General features: G+C 37.3%; 4 protein-coding genes across 6 annotated transcripts; 2 read left to right on the forward strand and 2 right to left on the reverse strand.

Moving 5' to 3' along the window:
- Nucleotides 1–1,299: 1,299 nt before the first annotated feature.
- On the reverse strand, nucleotides 1,300–3,228 carry LOC108827386 (uncharacterized). Of its 2 annotated transcripts, none has more exons than XM_018600772.2 (4): nucleotides 3,116–3,228; nucleotides 2,120–3,027; nucleotides 1,560–2,049; nucleotides 1,300–1,461 (listed from the first exon to the last, which is right to left on the reverse strand). In XM_018600772.2, exons 2-3 carry the CDS (start codon nucleotides 2,561–2,563, stop codon nucleotides 1,825–1,827), a joined length of 669 nt encoding a protein of 222 aa, XP_018456274.1. In that variant the 5' UTR covers nucleotides 2,564–3,027; nucleotides 3,116–3,228; the 3' UTR covers nucleotides 1,300–1,461; nucleotides 1,560–1,824. The 2 variants fall into 2 exon arrangements, with proteins under 2 accessions (XP_018456274.1, XP_018456273.1); XM_018600771.2 differs by having other exon boundaries at nucleotides 1,300–1,464.
- Nucleotides 3,229–3,517: 289 nt separating this feature from the next.
- Nucleotides 3,518–4,892, forward strand: LOC108824452 (transmembrane emp24 domain-containing protein p24delta4-like). The gene is made up of 5 exons (XM_056995018.1): nucleotides 3,518–3,634; nucleotides 3,949–3,956; nucleotides 4,085–4,298; nucleotides 4,381–4,457; nucleotides 4,537–4,892. The coding sequence occupies exons 1-5, from the start codon at nucleotides 3,518–3,520 to the stop codon at nucleotides 4,679–4,681; spliced, it is 561 nt and encodes a 186-aa protein (XP_056850998.1). The 3' UTR covers nucleotides 4,682–4,892.
- An 809-nt stretch (nucleotides 4,893–5,701) lies between these two features.
- LOC108827390 (GDP-mannose transporter GONST1) lies at nucleotides 5,702–8,789 on the forward strand. Of its 2 annotated transcripts, none has more exons than XM_018600776.2 (11): nucleotides 5,702–5,846; nucleotides 5,943–6,106; nucleotides 6,399–6,531; nucleotides 6,682–6,906; nucleotides 6,992–7,131; nucleotides 7,308–7,437; nucleotides 7,666–7,764; nucleotides 7,829–7,983; nucleotides 8,058–8,174; nucleotides 8,250–8,347; nucleotides 8,444–8,789. In XM_018600776.2, exons 4-11 carry the CDS (start codon nucleotides 6,697–6,699, stop codon nucleotides 8,494–8,496), a joined length of 1,002 nt encoding a protein of 333 aa, XP_018456278.1. In that variant the 5' UTR covers nucleotides 5,702–5,846; nucleotides 5,943–6,106; nucleotides 6,399–6,531; nucleotides 6,682–6,696; the 3' UTR covers nucleotides 8,497–8,789. The 2 variants fall into 2 exon arrangements, with proteins under 2 accessions (XP_018456278.1, XP_018456279.1); XM_018600777.2 differs by having other exon boundaries at nucleotides 5,732–5,846; nucleotides 5,952–6,106.
- Nucleotides 8,771–12,873, reverse strand: LOC108827389 (prolycopene isomerase, chloroplastic). The gene is made up of 10 exons (XM_018600775.2): nucleotides 12,601–12,873; nucleotides 12,048–12,271; nucleotides 11,841–11,951; nucleotides 11,719–11,772; nucleotides 11,548–11,639; nucleotides 11,272–11,467; nucleotides 11,012–11,203; nucleotides 10,762–10,920; nucleotides 10,423–10,665; nucleotides 8,771–9,175 (listed from the first exon to the last, which is right to left on the reverse strand). Exons 1-10 carry the CDS (start codon nucleotides 12,776–12,778, stop codon nucleotides 8,861–8,863), a joined length of 1,764 nt encoding a protein of 587 aa, XP_018456277.1. The 5' UTR covers nucleotides 12,779–12,873; the 3' UTR covers nucleotides 8,771–8,860.
- Nucleotides 12,874–14,487: the final 1,614 nt, after the last annotated feature.

Below are 14,487 nucleotides of genomic sequence, written 5' to 3' on the forward strand. Positions count from 1 at the left end.
CTTCCTTCGCCATTTGGACGGTGGAGGATCAGCGGTCGGACTTCAAATCAGAGAGGAACTTTGGTGTTTTCACGGATTGAGGACGACGACCAAGGGAAGAATCTGATGATCGCTGGAATGAGAGATAATCGCAGAGATATGAATATGAGCGAGATGATTAGAAGAGAGATGTGGAGAGCGCGATTAGCAGATGATTATAACCGACGTTCAGCGCAATCGAAAGCCGCGTAGTGGGCTCACGAATTAAGAGGAGTTAAGACGATTAATCACAACTGTTATCGTTACAGAAACTGGATCGTCCAAGGAAGATGCGCACCACCACGGAGAGAACGCGAGGCGAAACCCAATTGAAGAGACGACGAAAGAAGAAGCTCTGCGTTTCATTAATCAGGACACGTGTCAAGCGCAGGAAGAGTGAGTTTCCAGTGTGGCATCCTAGGTGGATAGGCTCAGGAGAGATTAAGCTCAACTTTATATAAATAGATAGATGGTGACTTCCTAGTTAGTGTTTTGGCTTAAATGGGTCATTGTGATACATCAATTTCATTCTTAAGATATATCTTGAAAAGTAAGAGAATAAAGGTTTCCAATCACATGAAAATATATTAAAAACAGACAATAAACGTGTGTATTAATCTTGGGTAAGAATGTATGATTAATAACTAATAGTCAAAGATAATAATAACAAGAGATCACAATAATAATGAGCATTAAAAATAATTATCCAAGTAGTGGATTGTGGCTGGTAGTGGTGGTGGACTGGTGGTGTGGTATATGAGCCGAGTCTCATAACAATAGAGGCAATGGGTTAGTGAGAGTTGGGCCACAACAATATTGAAAAGTGTGGTTTATTCCCCCCACCTTTGTTGCGGTTTCTGCGAACGCATTAATGGATGAGGCGTGGCATTTGAACCCAAGTGGTGGCCTGGCGTTGCTAATGCGTTTTGGACATGCTGAGATGAGTTGTGGGGCTTGGTCTATTGAATACAGCCGGGGAGGGACTGAGGACACTTCAGGAGTGTGTTGTCTGGTAGCGGTGGGGTCCGGAGGAGTGTTTTGGCTGCTGGGAGGTGTTGCACTTCGTGTTGGAGAGGCATGGTCGTTTGTGGCGTGGTCATCTATTGAGGGGGTTCCGGAGTTGTGCAGAGTCTTCGTGTGGTCAGCAGAGGGTGAGTTGTGGTAAGCTGAGGGTGAGTTGTGGTTAGACAAAGGCGAGTTGTGGTCAGCGTGGTGTGAGCTGTGGTCAGCGAAGTTGGGGTGGGTTTGGTTGACTATTAGTAGGATGTCGTTGATGATGTGGTTTGGGCTGTGAAAGATGTTGGGGTCAAGGGTAGGGGCGTTGGAGAACCGCCGGGCGTTGTACTGGCTGATAAGTGGAGAGTTGGGGTCAGCTTGGAGAGGTGCTCCAAGGATGTGGTCATGTTGTCCCCCTTCTGTGTGAGTGTGTTGGTCCTCCTTGTCCTCCTTGTCACATAAGTAGAGCGTTGGTGTTATTGTGGTGAATGAAAAAATATAAATGTGTGAGTGGTGGGAATGGTGTAAGTTACAGGAATGTTTACCTGAACAGTCTTCCTTTTAGGTGTTCGTAAGCTTTCCTTGAACGATGAGAATTTCCCACCAGTTTTGGCGCGACGAGAATAAAGTTTCCTCTTTAGCCGTCTCGTCTCAGCTTTCTGTTCTGCATAAAGCCTTTCAAGTCTCTCAACCCTTTCTAGCAAACACTCGATAGTAGTAGGAGGTGTGCCAACATTTGATCTAAAGCAGTTAGAAATCCTCCTTTGTTTCCGAGTGCTTGAGCCAGTCTTCTTGATGCCCTTCCTGACTTTAAGGGACTGTTTTTTTTGGAACAGTATGTTTCCTGTGAATCGTTGGGACAGCCGGTTGAACTATGGGCTCCTGTTTTGATGAATCGCCACATGGCCAATCATGTATGTTGAATTCGTGGTTCTGAGCAATCAACTCCTCCATATACAGAGCACGCTCGTCCTCTGGCTCGTCACCCCACACAGTTGTGTTAGGAGCGAGTGGTATGAGAGCGGTGACGCTTAGCTACAAGAAAAGTATCGTTCAGTGTGTTATCTTTGAGCAAACATCAAATTTATTTGAAACTTAAACACACCTGTGGATCAACTTCTACAAGTAAAAAATCGTTGATGTTGACTGACTTATGTAGTGGGAGATGGGGAACTTGAAGCTCGAGAAGAGTAGTTGAGTAGTGAGGAGAAGGTATCTTTGTGGCCAGTAATGGGATTGCTTGGAAGGCAACGAGTTGGAGCGCTAGAGGGAAACCCTGCAATCTGTAGGTTGTCTGTTGGAGTAGTTTGACAAGTGTTTGAACCGGTTCATCCTCATCTAAGGGAGGTTTCATACAGGTGATGGTCTTGAGATAAGATTCACGGCCCCAAGGGAAGTTGAGAAAAGCTTCGACGTTGTCAACCATCTGCACGTATTGTAGTGTAGGCCTAGGGACTTGTTTGTGAGCTATGAGTACACCATCGACAATCATAATAAGCGCAAGTCGTAGACGCTTATCTGAACGCATGTTTTCTTCAGTCTTGAGCATATGTCAGATGTCAGCTACGGTTGTAAGAGAGTCATGACCAAGCAGTTTCCGCCATAGAGGATCCTTGGCCGCATTTCTTGTGTTGAAGGAAGGGCTCTCGTAATCTTGAGGAAAAGGACCGCAAGGGAGACCGGTTACCGTTTGAAACTCAGCGAGAGAGAACCGGAATGGTTTACCGGCAACAACTGGCCACAAAGTATGCTGGCTCTCAACCAAGATTTGTCTTGCCAAAAGACTGTGGATCAACTTGTGCGAAACAGGGCATTGACGAGCAGGAAGATTGAAGAGACCGCCGAAACATGACTGTCTGATAACTTCCAACTCCTGAGAACCCCGAAGAGTATGTTTGATGAAACACAATATATCGGGCTTGGAGTAGATATTCAACCGTTTCCTAGGTTCACTGTTGGCTGCGAAGAGGCGTTCCGGTAGTCGTTGATCTGGACCGGAACTCTGACCTGTTTCTGCATGACCATAAAAGATAACATCTTTGAGGATAAAATACAGTAATTTAGGGATTGCAAAATGAAGAACAGAGAGGCTCGGTCATACCCTTCATTTTGCAGTTGACTAAAAACAAAAGCCGTGACTCAGATTAATCGACAGAACAAACGACGACTAGGGTTTAGATGAAAGTAGATTGGAAGATGAAGGTTTAGATTTGAAAAACCTTAAACCTTAGTCCCTAGATCTTTTTAGGGTTTAGTTTCTTTTATCTCTTTTATTTCTGCGTTTTTTTTTTGCCGTGGTTTGTGTTCTAGTCGGAGGAGTTTGAGTCTCTCCGACGGTAAGGATGGTGTTGCATGCGAAACCTTCTCTTGGGTGCTTGCGGTAAATGAGGACGGATGAGATCTTGCTATGGCGATTGAATCTCTCCACCTATGGTTATCCTAGGTTGAAGGGGTTCGTGATGTTGGTGTGTGAGCTTTGGAGATCCGGTTTGGTTCCGGTGAAATGAGGGCTGCTTTCTCCGGTGTCAGCGAGAAGCGGTGGTGGTGTGATGGTGCGTGCGACTCGTGTATCTCCGATCTGCGCGGCGGCTATAGACACGGGGACACCCTAGCTGCTAGGGTTTTGGGTGTTTGAGTTTTGGGCTATAGACCCATTTCGAATTATTAACTGGCCCAGATGTGTTCGGGTCTTGTAATGTGTTTGTATTGTGGTTGGGCTTTGGGCCTTTTTCAATATAAAAAACTTGATGGAAAAAAAAAAATTGGAAGAAAAGGTCACGACAAAGCTTTTTGATTTTCTTGTTTTTTTAACTTTTGAATAAAATCGACAGCCAGAGGTTAAAAAAAATTCACTTAATGTAGTGGTGAGGACAATTTGGACAAAAGAACAAGGGAGAGTACTCTACATGTGCAAAGTATGCCAACATGATATAGGTCCGCAAGTAAGTATGTCTAAATGTAAATTTTTCATAGAAAAAAGACTTTCTAAAGTGTAGGACCGATATATATGTTTGGTAATAAAACACTTCACTTATGTGATAAATTAAAAATATATCTTGTATTGTATTAGGTTACATCACTATATGGAAATGTTTTGCACCATAGCGAAAACGCAACGCATGGTCAGTTTTGCGTTTACAACCCAAGAATCAGGAACCTACTTGGCTTGTTTCGATCCCGTTGGAAACAGTCATGGTAACAAAGATATTAGCATCAACCTTGACTGGAAAACTGGTATCGCCGCCAAGGGTTGGGACTCCATTGCCAGAAAAGAGAAAATCGAGGTAAATAAATTCTTCCCATGCACATCTAAGAATATAGTCTTAGTCTCTTTATGAAACACGATTATGCCTTAAATGATCTTAGGGTGTGGAGCTGGAGCTAAGGAAACTCGAAGGTGCAGTTGAGGGCATACATGACAATCTACTTTACCTTAAAGACAGGTGAAAACCTAATCAACATCTACACTGTTTAAAAATCTTGAAGAGATCAGAATTCACTTTCTCTTTTCACATATTGCAGAGAAGCGGAGATGAGGATTGTGAGTGAAAAAACAAACTCGCGAGTCGCATGGTTCAGTATAATGTCGCTAGGCATCTGCATTGTGGTCTCTGGTTTGCAGATTTTGTATTTGAAGCAATACTTTGAAAAGAAGAAGCTTATTTAGATCAGGTGAGGGATGATCCATGGACGGACGGACACTAGAAACCAACACTTTCCTTTGCTTTCTTCTTATAACACTCTTTTGAACTCAATAGTGTAAATCTTTTTTTTTTCACTCATTTAACATGTAATCTGTCTCTCGATTTGATAATTATAAAACTAGACTCTAATAATCAGAAACTGAACTACATTTTACTTGGAGAAATGCGTTGTTAGTCTTTCTTGATCGAGAGATCATTGGGTAGGAAATAGAGAGAGGTTTGAATTATATAACACAAGAGCTGTTTCCTATAGCTAATGGTGACTTTCTCATTAGTGTTTTGGCTTAAATGGGTCATTGTGATACATCAATTTCATTCTTAAGATATATCTTGAAAAGTAAGAGAATAAAGGTTTCCAATCACATGAAAACATATTAAAAACAGACAATAAACGTGTGTGTGTATTAATCTTGGGTATGAATGTATGATTAATAACTAATAGTCAAAGTTTGATAATAATAACAAGAGGTCATAATAATAATGAAAAAATAATTATCCAAGTAGTGGACTGTGGCTGGTAGCCTGGTAGTGGTGGTGGTGGTATATGAGCCGAGACTCATAACAATAGAGGCAATCAATGGGTTAGTGAGAGTTGGGCCACAACAATATTGAAAAGTGTGGTTTATTCCCACTGAAGTCGTATGCATTTTGTCTTTTTTGTTTTTGTTTAATTAGGATCTATTCAATATATTGGAAGATAAGAGCAAATTTAGAGATTGCAATTTTACTCGCATTGAATTGGTTAAATTCAATATATTGAAATAGCAAAGAACTGGTTAAACTGGTTAAATTAAACCAGCCACAACACAACCAGTATGAATAGCAAAGAAAGTAAACATTTTAGCAAATAAAGAAATTTAAATAAAAAACGAAAAAAATAAATTGGAAAAGGAGAAAACGCACAAGAAAATATATATAACTAATAGAAAAAGTGTTGTTTTAAAAACAAAAAAAAAATAGAAGAAAAAAAGACTTTCTAAAATGTAGGACCCCGATATATATATGTTTGGTAATAAAACACTTCACTGATGTGAATTTTTTATAAAATCCCATTTTAGTCTCTGTCTCCGTCCTTTTGAAATGTAACTGCGAAGAAGGAAGAAAGAAGAAGACAATACAAACGAAATCGTGAGTTTAATTTACTCTTCTTCTTTTGAAGATGTTAATTCATCTTTACCAAAACGATCATATAAGTCTTAGATTGCTAACTTGTAATTTTTGAAGAGTTGTTAGCATCGACTTTGGTTTGACGGAAAAGACCAGATCGAGACTCTTAAAAAGACCAAGACTTTCTGATTGGTTCGAGGGAAACGTGATCTGGGTTTTGATTTCTCTTCCATCTCCGTGTTCTAATCACTAGCCGAATCTCCAAGTTCCTGTCTTCAAAGGTACTTTCTTTATTTGCTGGACTTTGTAGCTTATCTTAAGTCTTAAAACGTTGACTTGCTTGAATATTACTTAGGAATTTGAATGATTTATTGTGTATGTGAGAAATCTAAACATAGTATGTTGTGTACTGCGTGTTCTTTCTCTTACCATACTTGGCCATATTCTAACGATCTAACTGGTGTGTGTTTTAAAGAACGTAGAAGCTTTAAATTGATGTCTATTTACTTTTTCCTTCGTTTAATCCTTTTTGATCTGTAACTGTTAAACTGACACTTAACATCTTCACTGAAGGACTTAGCCATTTTGGGGCTCTCTTTTGAGGACAAGCTCTTGAGTTGATCCCACTGGACATTGGCACACCAAATTTCATTTGAAAGGAGTTCTTAATACAAGCATCTTGTGCATTTAAAAGAGAAGTGATCAGGTTCACCCTCAACACTCCTTTTCTTTCTTTTACCATGATTCCGAAGTTAGAAAATGGAACAGATGCAGAAAAAAAAAAGATTCCGATATCTTTCAAATATTTTGGATTATTAAATGCATGTCTAACACTGATTCTGTATTAATCTGGTAGGTTCTCTCATTGGCAATGAAATCATACGAACACGATGGAGTGGACTTGGAAGATGGGAAGACAAGGAAACCTGGAGGAGATAAACCAACTCTGAGAAAGATACCTAATCAGGCTCTGTTATCTGGTTTAGCTTATTGCGTTTCGTCATGCAGCATGATTCTGGTGAACAAGTTTGTTCTTTCCAGCTACAACTTCAATGCTGGGATTTTCTTAATGTTATACCAGGTAATGTTCTTGCAATGTTCCCTAGCAGAATGAATGTATGGTTAAACTTTTTTTATATTCTTATTTCTCTCTGTGATTGTTGCAGAATTTTGTCTCAGTGATCATTGTTATGGCTTTGAGCTTAATGGGTCTAATAACAACTGAACCATTGACCTTGAGATTGATGAAGGTCTGGTTCCCAGTCAACGTGATCTTTGTTGGGATGCTTATCACTAGCATGTTTAGGTAACGACATGACAAAGTTATATAATTTGACTACTATTTTATGAAAGCTATTTGGAGAGCCAAAACTATTGGATCTACTAATGCTAACTAACTATATGAACATGTTTAAACAAAATTTGAGGTGCGGATTTAATTTGATTGTTTCAGAGTTACATTTACATTTTTGGCTTTGACAGTTTGAAATACATCAACGTAGCAATGGTCACCGTCCTGAAAAATGTCACTAATGTAATAACAGCAGTTGGTGAGATGTATCTGTTCAGCAAGCATCATGACAACAGAGTGTGGCTTGCTCTCTTCTTAATGGTACGTTTGTCTACTTTTAAAGTTGTTCCAGACTGAATCTGTAAGTTAGCCTGTGAAATATAGCTTTGTTGAACAGTTATGAACTTATGATACTTGGGTTCAGCTATATACGAAATAGTCTGCGAGTGAGAGTCAAGAATGTTTTCTTCATGGCTACTACTCATTGTTATAGGGACAATCATTTGTTTGATGTAGTCTAATGGTAGATTCTTCCATTCCTTGATGCAGATCATTTCTGCAGTATCTGGAGGGATAACAGATCTATCTTTCAATGCTGTTGGCTATGCCTGGCAAATTGCTAATTGCTTCTTAACTGCATCGTACTCTGTGAGTAAATATCATCACCTACTTATATGTGATTTTTTTTTTATTCTTCATTTTTTTTTTGCAGCTGACACTGAGAAAGACAATGGATACGGCCAAGCAAGTTACTCAATCTGGAAACTTGAACGAGTTCTCCATGGTCTTGCTTAATAACACACTTTCATTACCGCTTGGCCTTATTCTTTCTATTGCTTTCAACGAGATGGATTATCTATACAACACGTGAGTTGACTTCCTGAAATCCTTTCGTGTCAATAAGAGAAACCAAAGTGATTGGCGTGTAATGTTTTGTGCAGGCCACTTCTTCAACTGCCAAGTTTCTGGATGGTTATGACACTCAGTGGACTTCTAGGTCTTGCTATTAGCTTCACTTCGATGTGGTTTCTTCATCAAACCGGAGCAACAACATACAGGTAAGATACTAAACAGTAAAATACAGTTTCAAACTCTCTACTTGTTTCATCTTCTGTGTTTATGTAATTTCACAGCTTGGTGGGATCACTAAACAAGATACCGTTATCTATTGCTGGGATCGTTCTTTTCCATGTACCGACAAGTTTGCAGAACTCAGCAAGCATTCTCTTTGGTAAGCAGTCTCTTTGTTTGTATGTTAAAATATCTGAGAGGTACACTTCTCTCTCGTGGTGTGCATTAACTTGAGAGAGGCTTGTTTGGTGTACAGGTCTTGTGGCTGGAGTTGTTTTTGCCAGAGCCAAAATGAGGGAGAAGTCCTAGAAACAGTTTACCATTTTTCCAACACTCTTTCTTACAGCAATTAGAGTATTGGACATGCTCAAAAAGATTAAGCTTCCCCAATTCAGTTGTTTGTGGAGTAGAATTGGGTTTACAACCTCACAACTATAGTGAGAATACGTGTTTTTTTTTCCTTGTGAGTAGCTATGAAGTTAAGGTACTTGCACTATGAGTCTATGACTAATGACAAGACTTGTATTAATTAGATGATGTTGATTTTTTAAATATTGTTGTAATACATTTTTAGATCGATCCCTAAAGTAACATTTTCTGTATTGAAGTATGAGTAAAAGAAAAACATGAAAAGTAAGTGAATAGTAGAAGAAACATACATACACAAACATATCTACAAGCCTATGGCATCAAGAAGCTCTGAATGCTTAGAAACTGTGACAAGCGAATTGGCAACAATGGCACCGCTAGCAGCCACGGCAGGGACACCAATCCCGGGAAAGGTCGAGTCACCACAACACATGAGCTGCGGAATGGGAGTAGAATGGCCAGGAAACGTACCTTTCCCTGCCTCTATAGCAGGTCCATATGTTCCTCTATTCCTCCTCAGAAACCTCTGATGCGTCAGTGGCGTTCCCACCAAACTCACCTCGCACTTCTCCCTCTTAAACCCTGGCCCTAACGCTCGCTCCACCGCTTTCCACATCACCTAATCACAGCAACAGTACCATCACATATTGATTAACATTAAAGTTGGTTTGGCTTTTCTTAAGTTTGTATGTTCACTTTAAGAGCATCTTTAATGTATTAATCTATACTAGATCTTGACCCGCCCAATCGGGCGGGTATTTATTTTATGTTTTTAGTTTTTTATTTATAAATGATATATTTGTAATATTTAAACATAAATTTAGATAAAAAATTAACATTTGTAGTTATAATAAAAATTAAAAGTTTAAAAAAATATTTTGATATAAATTTTAAATTCCTAATTAAAATAATATAGAGATGGATCATAATTTTTTCCAATTCCAAAATCTTAACATTCTTAATAAAAAATAAAATAATTTATAAATACATAAAATATATAAACATATTTTAAATTAAAATAAATTTGTTAAAAAAAAATCTTACGCCATTGTTGTTTATTTCTATAGTTTGACCCGTGGCCATAAATATTTGCTTTCACTTCAATTTTTTTCTTTGTTCTAATGATAATATCTATATATAAATATATATATATGTGTGTGTAAATTAATATGTATTACATAATTGTTAGTATAACATTTTAAAACAAAAATTTTATATATTACTTTAAATAATTATATTATGTAATTTTAATCGTCTATTATATCACAGTGTATCATATAAAAATCTAATATTTATAACTAATTGGACTTATATTATAAAAGTGTTATACTAACAATTTATAAATAAAATATTTTATATTTTATTTATAGGATATATAAATTGATTTTGATGTGTGATTATTTTATTATTTTTATTAATAGTTGACAAAAAAGAAATTTATTAATAAATATTGAAAATATTAAATGTTAACAAAAAATCTATTAGGAAATTTATTTTGGTTAAGATTCATTCTATTAAAGAAATCTATTATTTAAATTAGAAAAAGACATTAAATAGTTAAATCTATCATTTAAATAAGGAAAAGACAAAATTCTCTACTATCTTTGTTACCAAACAAAATTTAATTTTTTTTAAGACTTCTATCCCTATTACCAAACAAAAGTTTAAAGTACTTCTACTTTAATAAGATAGATGTTTTTTTAAAAATGGAGTAACTATATAATGAAGTTGGTTTTATCCATTATGGAACCAAAAATGGAATAAAACTGGGGTATTTTTTTTTATTTCGGAGTGAAAAATAGAATGAGGCTGGAGATGTTCAAAAATGACGTTGAAGTTGAAAAGAATAAAACGAATGTGTTATACCTCGGACCGTTGTGATTTGAGATCCTTATACTCAGCACTTTTCCTGTCAAGACCTTCCCAGAGACTATAAGGTTCGGTTCCAGGCATGTAAGCGTGGAGAACATGTTTCCCCGGTGGTGCAAGGTTGGGGCTAAGAACGCTAGGGACTGAGATCAGAACCACATTCTGGTCAGCATCCACACCACGATCCCAATCATTCACAACAATATGATGAATCTCAAGGTCATCTGCTATTCCTTGTTCCTATTCCATTAAAAGAAAAAAACTCAAAAAAAAAAACAAGAAAAAGTACCAAACACACAAAGATGAATTGTTTTCTTCCTGTTCGTTCATTCATACCTTTGCATCGAATCCCAAGTGAAGATGCATGAATGATTCACATTGAGGCGTTGTGTTGACACCTGTAACGTATGAATCTGGGAGAGCTCCTGGAGGTAAAAGCTTTAACGTGTCCCACATCGATGCGTTGCTTACTACAGCCTTTCTAGCTCGAACAAACTGTTATCATTTTACCTCTATCGAAATGAGTGAAATGATGAAAGAAAAATTGAAAATAATTATGTAAATTAAAATGAACTCTTTTTCATACTTGACCGTTACTTAGCTTGACTCCAACGGCTTTACCATTCTCAATGACAATGTTCTCCACATGGCTTTTGAGAGACAAACGTCCACCAAACTTCTCCAAGCCACGGACAAGCGCTTCAACCACTGCTCCACTACCATCAATAGGATACTCCAGTGTGCAGGCTGGTTTGTACCATTCCGCAAACATGTAGATCTGCACACATAAGAAACTTTATTAGCACCTTATCTTGTCCCACCAATGAAAATTGAGATTCTTGTTACCATTTCTGCTGAAAGAATGCCATCAGATTTGACGCCAGCGAGAAGGAAGGCCAGAAGATCAATCCAGTTTCTTATAAAAGGGTCTTTCAACTCCAAGGAATCAACGATCTCCAAGAATGGACGGAGAAGCTTTGTGGCTCCTAAAGCTCCTTGAGGACCCATTTTGATGAAAGATTTCAAGAGGGAAGGAGCATATCTAGCAACAAAAAAAAGATCAAAAAAACATATTAAAAAAACACTACAAGTGATCCTATTCTGATACACTACAATTACTACCTAGCAGCAGCTGTGGACAGAACACCAAGATCTCCGCGAATAGACAGTGGTGGTAATGCCATAGCAGCAGAAGACAGAGGAAGTATTGCTCCCTGCATCATGGTTTCCATATCAATGTAATTATTAGCAGATGAAAGTAAATTTCATTTATATTGACAAATAGGCACCCACGAGAAGCTTCTCCCACTCTTGCACTGCGTTAGGTCCTGCATATTTCTCTAGATCCTGAAGTTGAAAGCAAGATCAGAGATACGGTGCAGTCATATCATCTCACATTTATAAAAATTTGTTACCTTGAAGAAATCAGTAGGGCCAATGCGTGATAAGAAATCTCCCTCTGGTAAGTAAACCATCCAAGAATCATATTTGGCACATGGAAGTGATTCACCTAAAGCATCTAGAACCTGAAACAACCCAATCAACCCACTATCCATAAGAACAAACTCCAAAGAAATAACAATAAAAAAAAGCAAAAAGAAAAGAGAAACATTTGTTTTTACTTGAGCAAGTGGGTTTGCTTGAGGGCCTCGTGATTGTAATCCAGAAAACAGAGACGGACCTGAGTCAAACTTGTAACCTTTGATCTCAAAGGAGTGAGCAGCGCCACCGGGGAGGTCATGACTCTCGAGGACGAGCACATCTTGATTGTATCTAGCTAACAATGCACCACAGCACAATCCTCCTATCCCACTTCCAATTACCACAACATCTGCTTCAGGCTCCCCTATAAACACACGCAACCATACAGTAAAATAGTTAATGCTACATTTACATTTGTCTACAGGAAGTGTATATATATAAAGCATATAGCAAAGACCCAAAAAATGTAAAAATACATAAAAGATTACTACAATAATGCAACTGTTCAATAAGGCTACTAGTTCAGGGTTTGCTTTTTACTCGCATTGCAAAAGAAAAACGAAGTTGCAGCTTTTAAAATATTATTACAATAATGGGAACACATAAGCTACAGTTTCGCCTTTAACTTGTGTTTCAAATTCACCTTTATTTTTTACAGAGAAAATAACGAAAAGAAAGAGAGAGGGAGTGAACCAGGGAAAGATTTCTTGATGGGAAGATTGCCATTGGAAGAGGTTGAAGAAGAAGAAGAAGAAGACCGTATGAAGGGATATCTGACCGGTGGTCGTCTAAAGTTAGAGAGAGACGGTGGCTGAAGGGTCCAACCGCAGAAGCTAGCAGCCATAGGAGGAGGAGACAGAGAGAGGATCATGAGTCAGTCTCTCTGTGTGTGGATTTGGCGGGCTCATTGGTATTTCCTCTGTGATGGAGAGAGAGACTTGTTTAGATTATCAACAGAGGCCTTAAACAAGCCACGTACATGCATTTTATTTCTCCCTTTATACAATAGTGGTCAATGACACCATGGGCTAAATTAGCATAGGCTCATATTCTAGTTCACGGCCCATAAATGACAAAAATGCCAACCAAAAGAACTTTTGTTTTCAAAATTTTGGGTCGACCAAATGTCTCTTAAACTATTACTATAAACTGCCAGACCATTCTATATATTACCGAAAAAAGTTCTAGACGTATTTCCCATGAAATTTAATTCGATGTTTGTTAAGACAATTTTCAATATAATCATGAGACTGCGTCGGGTCGTTCGTAGCCAAGTGGCTGCTGAGCTCTGCCTTCGGGCCTTGACGTCGGGGGTTCGACCCCCACTTACCTCAGTTTGAGGATTAAAAAGGTCCAAAAGTGACCAGTTGACAAAAAAAAAAAAATCATGAGACTGCATTGCATGGATATTGTTTGGTATATAAACTGATTCAAATCGAATAAACTGAAGAAACAAATTAATTAAAAATATTTAGTATAATTATAGATCAATTTAATAGTAAAAAAATATATATATATTATTTTATTTAATATGATATTCGTAATCAAATAATGATTTTAATAATTTTTTAAGTTAAAATATTATCGTTTTCATTAAATTAAATAAAGTATTGCTTTTATTGGTAAATATGTGTGACAAAATATCGTTATATACTAATTTTATGATATTACAATTTTCTTATTCCTGTTTTAATAAATAAAATATAAAAAATATTATATTTCAAAGTTAGAGTAAAAATATGTACTTACTTTTAAATAAATCGAATTTCTAATCATATAATATTATAGAAAGATAATTATAGTTATGTTTTGGTATAAAACCGAATAAATAAAAAAGATAAAGAATATATAAATCGAACCAAACCAAATTAGATATGATTTCAATATAATATCTGATTTTTATAAACTGAAATATCGAAAAATAGAAAAAGCCTAATTGAAATCGGATCAAAACCGAATTGAACAAACATAGTCAGGATTTAGGGCAGCGTTTTTAAATTTAGATCGATCCGATGGTTGGACTGGATTCAACCATGAATCTATCATATAGTCTGCTTATGTATAATAATTGGTTCGACCATGTAGCCACTAGGCCTGGGCATTTTACCCGGACCCGAGGATCCGACCCGGAACCGACCAGAAAATACCCGACCCGGAACCGACCTGAAAAATTATAAGTACTCATATGTGTCTTTTTATTTTGGACCCGCGGGTCTTGGGTAAGACCCGGACCCGATCCGAAACCCGACCGGGTACCCGAAATACCCGAGATTTACTTTATATATTAGGTATATTTGGATGATTGGGTATATTTTTGGTATTTCTAATATTTTTTTAAGTTTTAGGTTCGTATTTTCGGGTATAATTTCAAATTTTGAGTGTAATTTTAGATTTTCAGAAAATATAATTTGGGTATTCAGATATTTTTTGAGTTTTCAGGTCTGATTTTAGGTAAATATTCGGGTACTTTTACGGTTTTTTGGGTACTTTTCGAGTTTTCGGGTCCAGTTTGGGTATTTCGAGTTTTTTGGGGTTTTATATACCCGAACCGACCCGGATCCGAACAATACCCAAATATTA

This window comes from Raphanus sativus, chromosome 9, assembly GCF_000801105.2.
Source record: "Raphanus sativus cultivar WK10039 chromosome 9, ASM80110v3, whole genome shotgun sequence".
In the NCBI taxonomy this organism is placed as follows: domain Eukaryota; kingdom Viridiplantae; phylum Streptophyta; class Magnoliopsida; order Brassicales; family Brassicaceae; genus Raphanus; species Raphanus sativus.

Coding starts and splice junctions, on each gene's coding strand:
- LOC108827386 (XM_018600772.2), bottom strand. CDS start 2,563: ATGCTCAAGACTGAAGAAAACATGCGTTCAGATAAGCGTCTACGACTT. Junction 2,050..2,119: donor TTGTAGAAGTTGATCCACAG/GTGTGTTTAAGT, acceptor CTTTTCTTGTAG/CTAAGCGTCACCGCTCTCAT.
- LOC108824452 (XM_056995018.1), top strand. CDS start 3,518: ATGAGGGCTGCTTTCTCCGGTGTCAGCGAGAAGCGGTGGTGGTGTGAT. Junction 4,299..4,380: donor CCAGAAAAGAGAAAATCGAG/GTAAATAAATTC, acceptor AAATGATCTTAG/GGTGTGGAGCTGGAGCTAAG. Junction 4,458..4,536: donor CTACTTTACCTTAAAGACAG/GTGAAAACCTAA, acceptor CACATATTGCAG/AGAAGCGGAGATGAGGATTG.
- LOC108827390 (XM_018600776.2), top strand. CDS start 6,697: ATGAAATCATACGAACACGATGGAGTGGACTTGGAAGATGGGAAGACA. Junction 6,907..6,991: donor TTTTCTTAATGTTATACCAG/GTAATGTTCTTG, acceptor TGATTGTTGCAG/AATTTTGTCTCAGTGATCAT. Junction 7,438..7,665: donor GGCTTGCTCTCTTCTTAATG/GTACGTTTGTCT, acceptor TCCTTGATGCAG/ATCATTTCTGCAGTATCTGG.
- LOC108827389 (XM_018600775.2), bottom strand. CDS start 12,778: ATGATCCTCTCTCTGTCTCCTCCTCCTATGGCTGCTAGCTTCTGCGGT. Junction 11,204..11,271: donor GCATTCTTTCAGCAGAAATG/GTAACAAGAATC, acceptor TTATGTGTGCAG/ATCTACATGTTTGCGGAATG. Junction 10,666..10,761: donor ACTTGGGATTCGATGCAAAG/GTATGAATGAAC, acceptor TTAATGGAATAG/GAACAAGGAATAGCAGATGA.